The following is an 18510-nucleotide window of genomic DNA, read 5'->3' on the forward strand; positions in this document are numbered from 1 at the left end:
TTCAGTGAAATACTTAAGTGTGTGTGAAGTGTAAGGTGCTGCTGTGGCTATTTTGGTTGTCTTTTAACATACAAACATTATGCCAATGACCATAAAATATCAGGCAACCCAGAGGTAGCTTTGTAAGATACATGTACTCAAGTGTGTGTGAAGTAAGATGCTGTTGTTGGTGTTTCTGTTCTCATACCTTTGGTACTGTCAAACTGTTGGAAAGTGCAATGATATTCTTCTGAGGTATTTGGTGGTGGTTTTTTTTTTTTTATGCCTCCGCCACGAAGTGGTGCCGGAGGCATTATGTTTTCGGGTTGTCCGTCCGTCCGTACGTACGTCCGTACGTCCGTACGTCTGTACGTCCGTACGTCCGTACGTCCGTACATCCGTCCGCTTTCGTTTACGCGATAACTTGAGTAATATTGACTTGAATTCTACCAAACTTGGTCCAAGTATAAAGTATGATGGGGCAATTAGTTGATTAGATTTTGGGTGAAATCCGCCAAAGGTCAAAGGTCAAAGGTCAAGGTCAAATCATGAAATTGTATCTGTTTACGCGATAACTCAAGACTGGATCGAGCAAATTTCACCAAACTTTGTCGGAGGATGATGTATGATGGGACAATTACTTGATTAGTTTTTTAGTGAAATCGGACTGAGGTCAAAGGTCAAAGATCAAGGTCAAATCCTGAAATTTATCTGTTTACGTGATAACTCAAAACTGGATGAAGCAGCTTTCACCAAACTTGGTCCAAGGATGATGTATGATGGGACAATTAGTTGAGTAGATTTTAGTGACATTGGCAAGAGGTCAAAGGTCAAAAGGTCAAGGTCAAATGCTAAAAATGTTGCTATTTCCCCAATATCTATGCAATGCCCTAAGGTATTTTCTTGAAACTTGGTGCAGACATGTACTACTGCATATAGATTCTCCAGAGAGAGTTTCATGTCATAAGGTCAAAGGTCAAAAGGTCGAAGGTTAGGTGAAAATGTTGTAATATCACTTTTCTCACAAATGGTTCAATGTATTTTCATAGAACTTGATACATACACATGTACTGACTGGCAGAGATTATCTAGGGAATTTAGGGGTCGTAGGTCAATAGTCATGGGGTCAAAGGTCAAGGTCAACTCCTCAATATTTTACTGTTTCCCTCATACACTAATATATGAAATGCTTGCATTATTAGTTTTCAAACTTAATATATACATGCATTACCTAATGGAGATTCTCCAGGAAATTTCCAGCCAGAATGTCAAAGGTCAGAGGTTAAGGGTCAAAGGCCAGGTTTCCATGCGTCCCCCCCCCCCAAAAAAAAAAAAAAAAAAAAAAAAAATCTATTTTGTACTGTAATTAACTCTTTCTTCATACCTTGGAAATTACTCAATGCATAAACTTATAGGGTCTGTCAGAATTCAAGTAAAAATTCTCAATTCCCCAAATATGTGCACCTGCAATCTTCGACAATTATAGCAAACCCAGTTCAAGGAAAGTGAATATTCAAGTCATTTCTGACAAACCTGTCATATCAATATTTTGCCAGTTATGTGAAACTGTCATGGATCACACATGTGAAGACATTGTACAGTACGCCTATTGGGAGAATCATGCATTATGGCGGAGGCATCAGTCGCCATAGCGACATTTCTAGTTCTTTCTTTTTTTTAATGTAGAACCAGTAATACTACTAAAGGGAAAGCGACCTTGAGCATGATGATTTTGCCCCAAAATTTTACAGATTGCTAGCAACGACACTAAAAGTTAAACAGGGACAATGGTGCCTTGTTGTAACGAGGTTAGATATACCTAGTGAGATACCTACATGTATATAACAAGGTAATTTTGCAGGTCCCATTTTGTGTATTGTTGATGGGGTGACACGACCTTGTACTTCTATCTGAAATTTTGGTGAAAATCTTTTTTTTTTTTTTTTTTAATAATTGTCAGATAATCAAGTCAGTAATGTTCTGTCCAAATCCTGGCTGTCTTACCCCCAAAATGAAGCCACCATGGTATGTCAATGGAAAGGCAATCCCATTAATTATAGTGCTTTGGCTGCCATGTTTTTTTTTTTTTTTGCTCTCCTGACAATTTGACATTTTTAGATAAGAGGTTTAGTCACCCCAACATTGTCATATTCTTTTGTTTTTATTCCTGATATATCAGGGTTCCCATGTAGTGATGACATATTTCTATACATATGCAGGGTTCAATCTGCACTTATAAAAAGAAAAGAAAAGAGGACAGGCAAATATTATATTTTATACTGCTGTCATTTATTCATTATTTTTTTTCACTATCGTGAATGCCTGACGAGAGTAGGTGACAAAAAAATTACAATGTACAACACTACATGTATTGAAGCAAAGCTACACAACAGAATACAGCTTACTCACTTTCCCAATCTTCCAAAAGTGACTTTTCAAGGGAATTCTTCCCCAAGCTTGGTTATATACAAATTGTTACATCTTCAACAGTTCCCTGGAAAGAAGCTATGCTCTTTTTTTTGTGCATGCATACTATGGCCTTCACTTACACTAAATGATCCGAGATAATTCGGGGGGGGGGGGGGGGGGGGGGGGGGGGGGCAAATTGATATGGTGACTTGGGGACCAAATGTACATCAAAGCAGGGATTTATGGATAATTTAGATTTGTAACAAAAGAACAAGTTGTCTTTGATTAGGATCCTGCAGGAAGTGAATGCATGTTTAGTGTGACAGGACATTTACTGTTCAGCAACAACTTGCCAGTATTGAGTCTTGTGGTGTAGTAGTAATGACGGTGGCCAACACTACCACAGAAAAATATATCACACAAATTTCCAGTGAAAACCAATGTAATACACAGCCTCTACTAGTCTTGAAGAACCTGAAATTAGCAGATTGATGAAAGTCAATTTCAACTTAGCCTTCAAAAACAAATATTCAAATAGGCTTATGGCAGAGAGAACACCATAGACAAGCAAGTCAGTTAGCATAATCCTGCACATGGAAAGAATACACACCAAACCAAGAATTCCTATTAACTTTCAAATCCCAGGTGATATGAAATCTGATCCATACAACATGGACTACTGCATTCCCACATAGACTATGTACTGTGCGCAGTAATATCCCTCTATGCTACACCCTGCTTTTGAGTGAACATGTAGAATACATGCCTTAAATCATTCTGTGTGAATCTATGTAAACTTGGACCCTTGCGATACAATGCACAATCATTGCACATCCTATAACTACGATTTCTCGCAATGGAGTAATTATCCAGGTGAGCTGCGCCAAGTCTGTTGAACTAAATACTGCACGAAAGTCAATCGCCACAAGCCTGACAAAAGATTACAAGGTAATCAATCAAGTAAACATAAACTGCAATCCATTATCGTATCCAGCAGTATATTAGTGTTTGCAGTCAGGTCTTTGTAGCTGCTGAATTCAACAACACCACCAACTTCAAGGATATATCTGCTAATGGATACACACACATGAAAATATCAAACTATGCATCATGTCCTAAAGTCGGATCTTGCGAGAGCAGGAATGTGAACAGGGACAGAGTAAGAATTACAGACAAAACAAAATAACACAAGATGTAAATGCGTGTTGTATGTCAAGATGGAGCTAACTTATAAAGTGTGATTACAATGAAAGCATCTCCAGCTCTTTGTCCATTGTTTGAGTGCTCCTATTATAAATCAATTGCATATTGTTAATCAGACCAAGTCAGCTTCTCTGTTCTTCCTTTTCACATGCAAATTTTCTTCCCACATACAAGACCAATGTAGCCAAGATTATTCACACACAAGAAAACAACAACTGTCATTCCCTTTTCATCATTTTCAAGTTGACATATTTGGACCATAAAAATAACAGCTACAAAAATGTTTACCTAATTACTCAACTTGCTTGTTATACATCGCTGCACTGTGTGTGTCTGACACAGACACTTGTCTTGTATAGCAAAATGTTCATTATCAATGTGCAAAGTACCTTTTTCCGATGATAATAAATAGGGCTCGACCATGATACTTCACACTCATAGTCAAATTCTTCTACAAGATGCAGACTTCAAGAATTGGTGCTGTGCGCTTTAGGGAGAATGTAGTTGAAAGAACAATGAATGTTCTTCACAACTAGAGAAAACAGCAAGATAACGGTGAAGGTTTCAGCAGGGCAAGCAAAAATCTAGAAATATGTGACACTTTGCATGTATGCTGATTCTTTCAACATGGCATCCCACTGCCATCTTTGATGTCTGTATTTATCACATCTTTTGAGATCGAGGAAGTTAGGTGTCAGAACCCATATTCAAGGGCAGAGTAATTTGGTCCTTCTGTTACACATGAGCATGACTGAGATATCTGTTAACTTTCCCTATTTGTTTCCAGATAAATAACTGGCAATCAAATTGGTGTAATTTCACTCAAATTTGCTGCTAAACTAACACTGATCTCTTGCTTTTATTTCGATCTGTTCTGTCAAATCAACTTTCTAATGGACCTAAATTTCCCTGCAGAGAGTGAGTTGGGATGTGCTCTTCAGTAAAGTGTTGGCACATGGGGGGAAACGTGTTTGCTCACCAGTCTTCAAAAGTGGACGTACCATGATGCCATTGCAGTCAAATAGCACCACATCTTCTTTTCGCATACAAAGAAACCAAGTGTTCAAGTTGCAAACTCTGACATCCCGCCTGCAGTAAACAACACAGGTGGTCATGTGATCATGACCCATTATGTAACTTCCGCTTTGACTTGCCCCACCCCCTGGTCTTCAAGACAGTCATTCCATGTCACGGCACATTCTATGGCACTGGTATACCCAATATGAGTTCTCAGCCATGTACATGAAGCTTTAGCTATCTATTGGTTGGGCATGTGACTTTCTTGAGCAGTCGCACACAAGTGTCAGGTGACATTACTGCCTGTCAGGTGACATCACTGCTTGTCCCATCCTTGTAGTTTCATAGCTATCCTCTCCAGGATCCTCTTGGCTTCGCACTGGGGGAAGTTGGCCATGTCGTAGTATTGAGGAGCCAGACGCATCAGCCTGGAAGGAGAGGAAAAGGGGGACAAAAATTTGCATATTAGAAATAGTGTGGGAACTGAGAAAAAAAAAGCTTGTATTTTCAGACACAAATGTGTTACACTTCAAATACACTAGACTAAAACAAACTATAAAATAATCATTATTTAAAAGCATCTCATCATTTGACAACACTTCTGATATGAAAAAAAAAGATAGCTGACTGATTCTCAGGTGCACCTGATTAGGCAAGGCCTTTCCAGAGAGGAATTTAGCATACAATAATTTGTAATGCAAGGGATGTGCCTAAAGAAAACAAATACCAAGAAATCAGTATACATGTATTTCTAAAGTCCTTACAAACTAGTCCCTCCGTGCAGGGATTAAACCTAATCATGTAGCCCAACAACATTATTTGCATGTACATGTATAACCAGAAAAGAGACAGACCAGACAACAGACAAGAGATTGTTTTTTTCAGAGTGGGCTTTTGAACCTCCTTGAGGAGGCTCTGAAACAAGCTCACAGTATAAACGTGGTACAAGAATATTTCCACTTACGATGACAATGTATACTGTGTCCAATTTTTGCACAAAGCAAATATGTTCCCAGAGTAGATTCAAATGTTACAATATCTATATCTTTCTATGCTCCTATGAGTATCACCTGGATTATTCCCCTAGCTTCAAGGCAGAGCTTTGACACTCACCAGTCCGCTTTGATGTCGGTCACTGTGCGGACGTAGTTCTTGGTGGTCAAGACAAACTCGTTGTAGAGGACCCACTCTGGTTTGTGGTCCAGGCAGGTGGACGGGTGGAGCTGCACCACCTGGTTGTCCTTGACCGTCAAGTAGTGACCTGTCCTCTCCAGATGGGCGACCTTCAGGGGGCAGGAGAAAGTGGACACTGTCAAAGTCACGATACCACAATACAAATGCTCCCTTGAGTGAAATTCAAAGTTACTGTAAGAGTGGAAATTTTCGTGTGAGCCATACTTTGCGCTCAGTCAGGAAAAATTAATTTTGCATGTTTTTAATTCCATGCAATCAAAGATTTTATTTTCGCTCTAGTTTCATGTTGCCCAAAATGCTAAAAAATTTCCACTTTTACAGCATGGAATATGCATGATGGGAGTTGTATGCTCTGAAAGTGGAAAGGAGAACAATACAATGATAATGTGACACTTTCATATAAAGGCTTTCCAACTAACAGGGCCAGTATTCATCTTAATTTTTATGCACTTGAAAGATATTCTCATTAATGTCTTGTTCAAAATCTCCAAACATTATGGAATTGTAAGATTCATACAATTTATAGGCACAAAGAGTTTGCATGTTTTCCAGACTGTACGGATGCCTTGATGCCTGGGATCATGAAAGCCAATTTGTCAACAAACGAACCTGCATGAAGAAACCATTGACTAGGGCCTTGCGAATATTCAAGTAGTAGTCCTTGCTATTGAAATCCGTGCTGGTCCTGCGTAGAGCAAATCTGTCCATGATCCGAACCAACTGCTGCCGGACGCTGTCAGCCGACTTGAGAGACCGGTACTGGATGAAGTTGTCGTAGCACCACTGTGGATCCTCGTTGTCTGTATGAGGGTTGGAATATTTGACAAGAATGTGACAAGAGGAAGTGATAAACACACACACACTCTTTTTTTTTCAATAATATTTATTTGATTTCTATAATATTACATGACAAAGACATTCATCTTAAATGTATTAACACAATATACAATCAGCTTTGTCTGATCAACTGAAAAAAAAAAAATCAAAATCACACACACAGAATGACAGAGGTAATAGTAGGTGTGGTCGTGATAATAGTATACAAATAATGACTGCTATGAGGGGCACAGTTAAAATTATGGGCCCAAGGTGATGTGAAAACCATAACTATGCCCGAAGCAAAGCTGAGGGCATAGTTATGGTTTTCACATCACCGAGGGCCTACATAATTTTAACTGTGCCCCGAATATCAAGCTGTCATTATTTGTTTTATATACTGAAAATATAGATACCGAAAATACAGATTCTGGTCTCTTTTACAGCACTCGTAATCAACGCTGATCGACAGCGCGGCGGTCGTATCATTGGTGCGTACATATGAGTGATCTATGCGTACGGGGTAGCGACTGTCTCCAAACCTATTTACAGGGCACAGTTGATTCTACGCCCCGGGCACAATAAATCATGACGTCATTTCCATAAAAAAATGGGGCACAGCTATTTTCATGACTCCACTTTTAACCAATCAGATGAGAGGAATCTATATATGAGGTATATAATAATATTCATTATAGCCATCATCTTTATCATCACCATCATCATCACTATAACAATCATCACTATCATCAATAGAACTAGTGCTTCTATTACACCTGACAATGACAATTGATAATTATAATAAGTAGATATAAGTAGGGGAAATATAACCACTGACACACAGTTTGAGAATCACCTATAGGTAACAAAAGTGGATAAAGTCGCACAGAACAAGACATGCAGGAACATACTGTAAAACGAGGAATTTTCGCTTGCATTTTAATTTCGCGAATTTCGCGAGCGCCAAAATTCGTGAAATTAAAATGCACACGAAAGTTTTTGTCTACACTACATGCATTGAACACCAGTGGCAATTCGCGAAAATTTCATGCCACGAAAAGGGCTGTCGGCTCCAATTCGCGAAAATGTCATGCCGCGAATATATCATGTTTTACAGTAGCATTGCATGGAGAAAGACAAATAGCAAAGGTTTTCTTTTTTGGCTATTGCTTCAGTCTTAATTGGCGGTGTCCTTGCATAAGTTTTTGTTCTTATCCCAGTGACACCAATGGCAATCTTTGACTATGAATTTCATTGATCATCTTAGCATTGCATGTTGAGTTAAATAAGAGGTAACATTAGCACTCACTCTGTTTGAAGGCATGGTAGACGTTGAGCAGCGTGAGGTGGTCTCCGTCTATGTGGGCGAACCGCATCTTGGCCTCGTCGGCGAGTTTCTTGGCCTCGTTGGGTCGCAGGAAACACTGTGGGACTAAACAAAATTAAAATCGGGGGGGCCGCCACCCAGTTCCCCTCGGGGTTTAGACCACTGCATGCTCTGATGGTCCTAAGACATCAACCCCTAAGAGCTCTTCAGAGAGAGCTTGGACACTACCACCAAACCCAACTCTACCTTATCGGCATGAGATACAGTGGCTAAGAAGAAAGAGTCAATGCTTGCATTCTGCCTAGACTGATTTTCACACATCAGTATATCGCAGGAAGTCGAGAGCGAGTTAGATTGCAATCATCCAATCATTCAAGTATAGCACAACTGAAACATCACACTGTACCAAATCTGAGTACCACAGTTGTTATTTCTTTTAAATTTATTTTCCTAGCTAATGCATGAGCACTTTGATTTGAAGTGTAGTATGGCATAGCAAACAGTTCAACCTCCAAAATAGTAAAACTTAAAAAAAAAAGACAATTTTCATTTGCCTATATCTTGGGAGAATGAAATATCTTAATGTACAAAATAAGAAAGTAACACAATTTGCAGTCAAAAAAATAAAATTTCAAAATAAATCTATATAAAGCACAAACAAGTCAACTTAAATTAGTAGAAGCAAGTTCAGTTAAGCGATCACATGAAGAGTGATGGGGCAACATCCAGAATATCATTAACAACAGAACTGGGGGAAGACAACACAGACGAGGTATTTAGACCACACAGAAATCAAGCTAACCACATTGAGGGGACCAAGCAGAGCTGGACACACAAGGGAAACCAAGGAACTATTGCTAATGTCAAAATATGGGGAATAAATACATAATCTTTGGCCATTAAAAGAAAATACTTAAGGGCAGCACTACATTTCTCATATTTCTGCAATCATGATTTTTAGATTAGAGCACTGTTTGTAGTTTGTTCCTTTCACAGTTAGTGTTTGCTTAAAGTGCTTGGGACTTCATGCTTCCATTACAGGTCATTTCATTCATCTGAAATATTCTGTAGATTGCAGATGACCGAGTGACTGCTTGAAGGTAAAACTTCCTACGCAGTCATATAATGATAAAATTAATGAAAATGGAGCCAGACAAAATAAAGGTAGAGGGGGATGTCTTACGCTGTGTAAGCATGCAGATAATGAAGAATCAACTGATTTTTAATTGCAACACGGCAACGGAAGAAAAATGAGCAAAAGAGATTGCATATAGAATGGGTGCCATTGAAGATATACAAGAGCTCCGACTCTTGATGCATTACCTGAGAGCATGGCGGTTATTGAGAGGACCTCATTGGAGCAGTTGTAGTCGGTGCTGGCGATCACCATCTTCGCCAGCTGGGGGTCCAGGGGGAACTCCGCCATCATGGAGCCAAGCCGCGTCAAGTCGCCGTTGTCGTCCAGAGCTCCTAGGTAGTTCAGCAGCTCTAGCGCCCTCATCAGTGTCTCGGGAGCTACTCGAGCATGGTGCAAGAAATTACATGCAAGGTTGGTTCTAACGTCAAGACAAAGAGGTCAGCCTATCGTAGGCACACAAAGTTACCAAGAATTTGGCAACAGCTACGAAAGCACTAATTCAACAAAAGCTACCTGGGTTTCTATTTGGAAGTTGAATGCCCCTTTTGATTCTTTAAAAAAAGAAAAAAGAAAACACACTTTTAAGTAAGTTTGCAAATTTGAAGAATTGATTCTGGGACTTTCTCTCACATGTTGCAGATGCTCCTTTGCAAAATCTATCAGGCCAATACCAACAGACTGGATATCTATTGACGTAGCATCCAACAAACTATATCAGTTGTCATGGTAATGAAATAATATTGCCTTGGACGAAGAAAATTCAATACCTTTGCAAATAAAGCATACACACAAACGCACGCACACACACACACACACACACACACACACACACACACAAACACACAAACACACACACACACACAGATACCTGGTGGGTCCATGAAATCAAAATGCACGAGATCGTCAATGCCAAGCTTCTTGAGCTGCAGCACCACCGTGCCAAGGTTGGAGCGCAGGATCTCCGGGTAAGTGTTGGCCTGCATCTCGCTGTCGTAGGCCTTCTCCGTGTAGAGGCGGAAGCACTTGCCCGGCCGGGTCCTACCGGCACGCCCCGCCCGCTGCTGGGCGCTGGCCTTGCTGATGGGGGAGACCAGCAGGGACTCCACACGGATGCGGGGGTTGTACACCTGGTGGAGGTCAAAGGTCACAAACAGTTAAAAGAATCATCATTGATGTCACCTTGCAAGTTTGATGTCAGATTGAGGAATTATTGTCTCATTTTGCAAAGCACATATTTCAGAGGGTATCCCTGAGCATCTATGATGGTGTGCTACAAGGCCATACTTTCATTGTGAAATTCATTCTGCAGCCATCTTCATCCAACTATCTATAGTGACTACTTGTCTAGAATAGTCATCTCTAATTTTTCCCCACTACAGGTTTTGATAAGCCACTTTGGCTATCAAAATTACAGTCAGTTGCACTGGTTGATGTGTTATGCACAGGCTTGGGTGCATCACTGGGATAAGTGTGCAAATGGTTACTCCACGATGTTGAAGAACAAAGGGTAAGCTGAGAGTGCTGCCAACAGTACCTAAATTACCATGGGGCACCCACTTTCACAGACATGAGAAAAACATCTTGTGTCATACAAATTGTTTACTGTGTTTCACATTGCATGATACCTGGCCACGGCACATCTTCTAACAGTTCAGACAAAAATCATCAGGCTCATTTGAAAATTTAAACAGCAATTCAAATTTTTCTAAACACAGCCATTTTTCTCTTTTTCTCCTTCACTTTGAGTAGAGAGATAAGATGTGTAATAAAGTATTCACCTTCTGCTTGGCAAATCCTGGGTCTATCACAAAGACGACACCATCAATGGTCAGCGAAGTCTCCGCAATGTTGGTGGAGACCACCACCTTGCGACCTATGGCCCCGTTGGCCTTGGTAGGCGGGGCAGGTTCGAAGATCCGCTGCTGCATCGCCGGGGGCAGGGTGGAGTAGAGTGGAATGGTCTTCAGGTCCCCAACCTCTGGACCCAGATTGTCAATCTCCCGCTTGATGCGCTTACACGCCTCTTCGATTTCCTGGATAATTCAATCACAGTTTTGGTAGAATGTGAATTTTAACAACATAACCACATCACAAATTTTTGTAGTCAATTATCGTATGAACCACCTGAGGGAATACTACAAACACCTTGCCAAAGTGGACAGGACTGAATGGGTATATCATTGTCAGGTCACCACTATGTACAAAACCTGTTATTTTTTAATCATGATATTTTGACATAGGTTTAATGAACCAGCAAAGCCTAAATTAATAGTCAATGATATTTGCTGGTGTATGAGAGAATTCATTCCCATGCAGACTTTCAAATGTCATCAAGATTCTAGAATTTGAGTTCTCACCTCTTGGCCCGTAAGGAAGAGGAGAATGTCGCCCTCTACCTCCTCACACATGTGAATCTGGACCACAGTGCGTATGGCTGCCTCTAGGTAGTCCCGCTCGGGCTCTGGCGTGTAGAAGATCTCCACGGGGTGAGTACGACCGGGGACTGTCATCAACGGAGCATCGTCAAAGTAATGCTACAAGAGAGGTAGAGAAGTTAGCAAACAATGGTATAAAACACTGACATAAAATAAAGTCAACCAGTCGCACCTGCACATGGAATGTTACAAAAATAGTGAAATCTGGTAAAAAACTGCTAGAGAACAAGAAGAACAACAAAATGGCCTCCATGAATACTTGGTCTGTAGTGATTTAATACATGAGGCTTTGTAACCAACATATGTCTTGAGAGCTTTCATCGCTTCATCATCATTTCGCTTTTGTTGTCATCATCCTAAATTTGCTATATACCTTCACACACAATGCAACCTTTGCCCTTATAAAACCATAATGTCAGAGACTCCAACCCAAGCGCCTTCTGATCTGGAGATTCTCCCGCCTGAAACCCCTAGCAAACGGGAGACTCCAAGTTGATGTGTGAGAAGCGCGAAGTTCCTAGGATTCTAGATGTTCTCTGGTGCTATCAAAGGCTTGTTTTTTCAACATACGATAGAAATAAGTAAGAAATCCTTTCCACCGGGAGACACAGAGCCAGGGCGGGAGAAATCAAATCTCAAACGGGAGAACGGGAGATTGTGCAAAAATGGGCTTTCGGCGGGAGATCTCCCGTCGAAAACGGGAGAGTTGGAGTCTCTGTAATGTCCAGACATAACTGACTATTTACCTCATATTCATTTATCTATAAAGCTGACTGAAAAGGTACAGAAATAGGGAGCCATGGGCATCTGTACACAGACCAAATATGCAAACTGAGGTTGGGCATCACATCGCCTAGCCTAACTACGCCAATGATCATTACAAGCAGTCGGTGTCTAGGTCAGCCTATATACCAACTTTAGTTACATGAATGGCTGGGGCCAGCTTTGAATGAAACATCAATTTCTTTGTCACACTTACTTGAAACTTGCCAGCGTCCAGCGTAGCACTCATGATGACCAGCTTGAGGTCTGAACGCTGCTTCTCTACCTCCTTCAGTAGACCCATCAGGATGTCTGTGGCCAGTGTGCGCTCGTGAGCTTCGTCGAGGAGGATGACACCGTAGCGTTCTAGGAGGGGGTCGGTCATACCCTCACGGAGCAGCATACCATCTGTCATGTACCTTTAAAGAGAACGGTGATTTGACATGGTAAAGGGAGGAGGGAAAATTTTTTTTTTTGCACTTCTGCTGCGTGGTATATTAATGCCACTATTCAAAAAACAGGTCCATACTCCTCAGTTTGATATAAAGGTATATGCACTTATTCTACAATAAAGAGAACATGGTGTGTAATATACATCTTTGGAGTGTGTTAATTTTCCTGATACATAGACATATTGCACAGGCCATTGTACATTTCATGTATGTATTTTGTTACAGAAACATGCTTTTCTGTATTGCATACAGGTCCAAGAAGTGTTTCTTGAGATTTATATCAATGTGAGACCTTACAGAATAACCAAAAACATTCAAGTTCTCCACCACTCCTCAATACCACAGGCCCATCCCACACATACAGACACTACGGAAAAACATTCATATCTGTATGTCTGTACACAGTTTATAATACAAAATGCACCATAAACTTCTGGGTGGTGGTTTTGTCAACTCAAATAGAGCTGACATCACACACAAGATGAAGGAATCAAGGGAGCGAGACTGAATGGGTTTCACCTCATCCCAATGGTGAGTTCATTTCGTTTGTTCCCATTACTTGAGTAGAGTACTGTAAAAGTGGATATTTCCGCGCGACTAAATTTTTGCGCTTGGCCGGGTGAGAAGAGTTTCGCGTGTTTTTAATTCCGCGGAATCAAGAAACCAAGTACAGGAACATATGGCAAGCAAAAATATTCGCGTGCTCTTATTTTCGTGCTAGTTTCTGGTTGCACAAAATGTGCGAAAATTTCAACACTGAAAATTTCCACTTTTACAGTAATACATGTACATGAAGGATGCTGAAAGACATTTTCCAGGATTGCAGCAAACATTTTGCATCGTGCACTCTAGTTACTGTTGAACTAATTATAACAAGTTTCATTATTCATATACGTTTGTCATAACTATACATTACCTCATAAGTGCAAATTGCCCTTAAAACATCAAAAATACATGAATCAAGTCATGGAACACAAGTCAATTTCCACACATATGCAGCATGACTTCTGCTGCTGTCTCAAGCACAAAACAAAAACAAATGGAACCTGAAAACATAATGCCTCTGGCGATGGACGCCTGAAAAAAGGGAAAAAGAATCTTCACAACTGAGTGCACAACTCACTTCATGATGGTTTTCTGTGACGTGCAGTCCTCAAATCGGATACTGTAGCCAACCTCTTGGCCAAGAACAACATCCATCTCGTCGGCGACACGCTGGGCGACACTCATGGCTGCCACCCTCCTTGGTTGGGTGCAAGCCACACCCTTTCCGCTCTGCAGGGGGAACTTCTGTCTCACAAACTCTATGCACCACTGGGGAATCTGTCCACAAGCAAGTTAAACAACAGAGGAAAGAATGCATGCAAATAATCTATGAATTCATGTCTAATGCAGGTAGTAATTTTTCAACTTGGATTTGATTACCTGGTAGCAATTTTAACTGATATTATTTTGAATGGTATCCTGTACAATTCTATGGAAGGAAAGTGCAACACAGAAACAGTGGTACAAAAAATGCATACCAAATTGCGATGCGATACTAGGAAAATTATTCCCTGTAATGGATTGAATTGAAGACTCAGATGGATTTTAACCTTGTACTTTCATCCTGTCACTCATAAGCACATGCAAAGGCATAAAGTTGAACAAGGTAGGAGTACAGACATTTTTGAACAATTCACAGCAACAACAACAAAAAGTTGTGATTTCAGTCAACTAGTCTAAAATGAGAACTTGATTCCACAATATAAACTTCCTTTAATTCATAAACAATGTTATATCCCAATAGTTCTATTCCACATTGTCAAAAAGAGTGTTTTCATGTGTACTGTTGCTATAATGGAACACTTGTAAAGATACAATGTATTACCCTGGTACTTCCACAAACACATCACATGTCATACTTTGATTTTCAATTCAGGGAAAGCAAATATAAAATCAACAGACCTTAATTATCTGTGCCCTCATGAATAGGGAATCGCACACACAATGTGTAGTGCAACATGAAAATGAGGAAATCTGTCAAAGCTTTTGAGCTGTTCGCACTGTTGTTTTGAAGACTACAAACATTCAACGGAACTTTAAGTCATGCCAACTCACTTGTGTTGTTTTACCAGACCCTGTTTCTCCAACAAGCACAATAATCTTGTTCTTATCCATAACCTGCATAAACTTCTCCTTGTACTCCCACACCGGAAGGTTTCTCCTCTTTGCCAGAATCTGGTGGTATCTGGCAGAGTAGGGGGTGAGAGTGAGGGGGTTGATGGTCACTGGAGTTGTAGGTGGAGGGACAGAGAGGGGAGCACTTGTCACCCCTGCAGACTCCCATCGCGTCCGTTCCCTGTCCCTGTCCCGTTCCCGCCGGCCATCTCCTCTGTCCTTGTCATCCTCTCGGTCTCTTGTTCGCTCTCTGTCTCTACATGAACCACACAATTTCATGAAATGTTCATAAAATATGAAACGTAATGACTTAGGCCTACAAACAAATAGTTCATGTTTGTGACGGGTCTTAATGTATAAATCTTGCCTGAAGCCACTCAGTTACATATTACAACTTTAGGGTGGTTTAACTTAGAAATCATGATCCAGCAAGTCATAGTTCAGAATAGTACATGTATAATACATGAGTTGAGACAAAGACAGAAAGACATGCTCTTTTACTGCAATGTGGAAAGTCACTAAAGATCCTTTGGGAATTTCTTTCTTTCACTTTTTAGCACTCGTCACTCTGATGGAGAATCATCATGGTATATTACAAATAAGCAAATTTGATGATGCTTTACTGGAGTTAAGACAAAAAAGATGAGAAAAAGGAAAGGAGCACAGACAAAAAAGATGAAAAAAGGAAAGATAACCAGGAGGAAACAAAGAAGAGAGTGATAGGTAGAAAATGCGACTGAAGAGGAAACTGAGAAAAGTAAGACAAGAGGAAACTCACAAAGATAAGATTTATGTGAATTTATTTAGGAAAGATAGGGTAAGCTAGGAATACCTAAAGGGTGTGTACAGTTCTGGTTGAGGTGAGGATTTAGCTTTTAACATTTTGCGAGATATTCAGAAACCACTCTATGAGATGTCATAGAGCATGCAATTCTAAGGGGTATCAAAAGTTTATTGGATGAAAATCGGTTTTGAAGTGGCCCGATATATCCAAAAACAAGGTGAAACAAAGAGATCCTAATAAAGTTGTGGCCTGTAGTCTTTAATTATTATCACTTTTTGGGGGGGATACCTCAGCCATTTGAAAACCAATTTTCATCAAATAAACATTGAATCCTTCTTAAAATTACATGCTCTTTCCTATTTCATAAGAGGTTTAAATCATATCATTTGACAAGGACACGACACGGTGGTCAAATGGTGGTGTGAAAGTTCACCAAGTATAGCACCGTAAATTATGTAAATCCCAACTATTAACGCATCACTGTCACTGTACACAAGTAAACAAGTATTAGTGTTGTGACGGCATCTTGTCCGACTATCATCACATGTAAAGTAAATCCATGACCATGGCATGTGTCTCTATCGACTATGTTAATTGTTAGACTAAATGTTATGTGCTATGTCACTATTATGTGTTGGTTGTTGAATGAAGTCATTGACATTAACTCATTTAAATAAGTTGGACAGGGAACAGGTTAATGATCAGCAGCATTTCTACAACCACCAGCTACAACACTAGTCATTGACTATTGGTGTTTGATATAGATTTTACTGTCTATAATAGTGTTATTTGTGACAGGTCTTTAGCACTGCACTACATGAGCTGCACTGGAACACGGCGTATTTGTGCGGTCATGGTACTGGTACACATGTACATGTGATGTAGGTTGCCTACTACTGGCTGCTAGACTCTCTCTATGGGATTTATGTAGGACGTACAAAATATGTACATGCAGCATCACATGGACGATTTTATGCTGACTTTATTTCAGATTCTGCTAGAATCTCTATTTTTGTAACTTATTTGCATTGACTCACCTGTATTCTCCATCGCCTCCCTTCCTCCGACTGTAAGAATCATCTATGTCTAGACGTCGTTTGGACATAATTTCGCTCAATTGGAAGGAATTTCCGAGGTGAAATTGCTTGCAGAGAATATTGATACCGCGCGCTACACACAGTACACAGGCAAAGGCAATACTCTTAGTATTGTACACAAAACGTACACCGTACCGGTACTCGGTAACATGTGATTCTCGTACATGTACTACACTTATCAGCTACAGAGTAGCTAAGTGGGTGATGCGTGCGGTGATCCTACCTGCTTAGTATGCTGGGCTAGCTAAAAACGCGCGACTGCCGTACGTACGCGTACGCACGTTTCAATAACCCGGCCGCGTGTTTTTTTTAGACGGCGCAGATTGGGGACCCTAAAAATCTATTGGGGACCCTATCCCTAAACCTAACCGGGGTAAACCCTAATCCTAATCCTAACCCTAACCATCAAACCCTAACCCTAACCCTAACCCTAACCCTAACCCTAACCCTAACCCTAACCCAACGTTTTTCAAATAGGTTTAACACGCGCCATGCCCCAATCTGTGCCGTCTTAAAAAAAACGCAACCTGGCCATCTCATCATCCAGAGAGACATCTAGGCAGCTATTCCGCTACGATCTTAAAAAATTGACAAAGCGCGGCATTATCGTGTGTTGGTCGCTTCAAATCTCCGCTCTCAAATCTTCGCCATCGTAGGCCTACATTGTTGTTGTTGGTTTTTTTTTTAGATTTTACCTTATTTTGAGGGTGCAGAATCAGAATCTGGATGATGCTTGCATCTTTGAGGGTTTGAGATATTCAAGATGGCCGCCGAGAATTTGAAATTCCTATATTTCCTTATAAATTTTTGGTGAAAATGGGAAACAAACATAAAAATTTCATATTTTTGTTGAGGGTGCTGAATCTGAATCTGGATAATCCAACTTTTGCATGCAGGAGCTTGAGGAATTTGAGTTAGGCCTACTAAGTATTGCTGCCAATAATTCAAGTCATAGGCCCTAGGCCCTATTAGTCCTAAAATGGTGAAAAATTGGTTACAGCTCGTTATTCCGAAGGTTCGTCATTCTGTAGGTTCTTTGGTCCGAAGATTCGTTATTCCGAAGGAATGAGGGCTTTGGGAGATATTGAAAACAGGAGCCAAATCTGTCTTCTGAAGTTTCTCCTAATTGTAAGTATCAAACAAAATTGGAAGGAAATCGACGGTTTTTATCCTATTTCAATGGTGTTGAATCCGAATCTGATTGATGTAACACTTGCATCCTTGAGAGTTTTGAGATATTTAAGATGACTGTAAAATCTTCGATATATCAAAATTCTTAAGGATGCAAGAGGTGCATCAAAAAATTTGGATTCAACACCTTGATCGAAATAGTGTAGGGCCTGAGCCTATCATTTTGTTTTGAGTTTATTCACCATTTCCAAGGAAAAGCCTACATTTCAATTTCAATTTCTGGTTGCCATCTTGAATATCTCAAAATCCGCAGGGATGCAAAAGAGTTAATTGCAAGGTTAGAAATAGGCTCAAAATCTTACTCTGTATAACACTTCCGCGTTCCATTATCAGTCGAAACACATGAACAAAACTAATACCGATAGGAAATTCCGCTTCTCTTCTGATTTGGTGGGTCCTTCACAGCCAGTTCAAGGGGGCTGCCTTTTCGGTATATTGTATATATGTACAGTCAAACCTGTCTATAGCGGCCACCCAAGGGATACGTAAAAAGTGGCCGTTATAGACAGGTGGCCGCTATAGACAGGTAATCCAACTTTGTGTGCA

The 18510-nt window shown here is 40.3% G+C and overlaps 1 protein-coding gene across 1 annotated transcript; it reads right to left on the bottom strand.

Moving 5' to 3' along the window:
- Positions 1-3900: 3900 nt before the first annotated feature.
- Positions 3901-16798, bottom strand: LOC139729739 (putative pre-mRNA-splicing factor ATP-dependent RNA helicase PRP1). The gene is made up of 12 exons (XM_071640673.1): positions 16714-16798; positions 14833-15148; positions 13856-14055; positions 12498-12699; positions 11441-11617; positions 10862-11116; positions 9952-10210; positions 9269-9460; positions 7928-8050; positions 6412-6602; positions 5722-5891; positions 3901-5036 (listed from the first exon to the last, which is right to left on the bottom strand). Exons 1-12 carry the CDS (start codon positions 16779-16781, stop codon positions 4925-4927), a joined length of 2265 nt encoding a protein of 754 aa, XP_071496774.1. The 5' UTR covers positions 16782-16798; the 3' UTR covers positions 3901-4924.
- Positions 16799-18510: the final 1712 nt, after the last annotated feature.

Source organism: Diadema antillarum, unplaced genomic scaffold, assembly GCF_040938485.1.
Source record: "Diadema antillarum isolate AM-2024a unplaced genomic scaffold, OU_Dant_1.0 seq00000262_RagTag, whole genome shotgun sequence".
Classification (NCBI taxonomy): Eukaryota; Metazoa; Echinodermata; class Echinoidea; order Diadematoida; family Diadematidae; genus Diadema; species Diadema antillarum.

What these genes read in the sequence shown, in the direction of transcription:
- LOC139729739 (XM_071640673.1), bottom strand. Translation starts at nt 16,781, where the DNA reads ATGTCCAAACGACGTCTAGACATAGATGATTCTTACAGTCGGAGGAAG. An exon ending in GGAGGCGATGGAGAATACAG is followed by an intron (nt 15,149 to 16,713) that starts GTGAGTCAATGC and finishes TGGTTCATGTAG; the next exon opens with AGACAGAGAGCGAACAAGAG. An exon ending in TCTTCCTTACGGGCCAAGAG is followed by an intron (nt 11,117 to 11,440) that starts GTGAGAACTCAA and finishes TGAATTATCCAG; the next exon opens with GAAATCGAAGAGGCGTGTAA.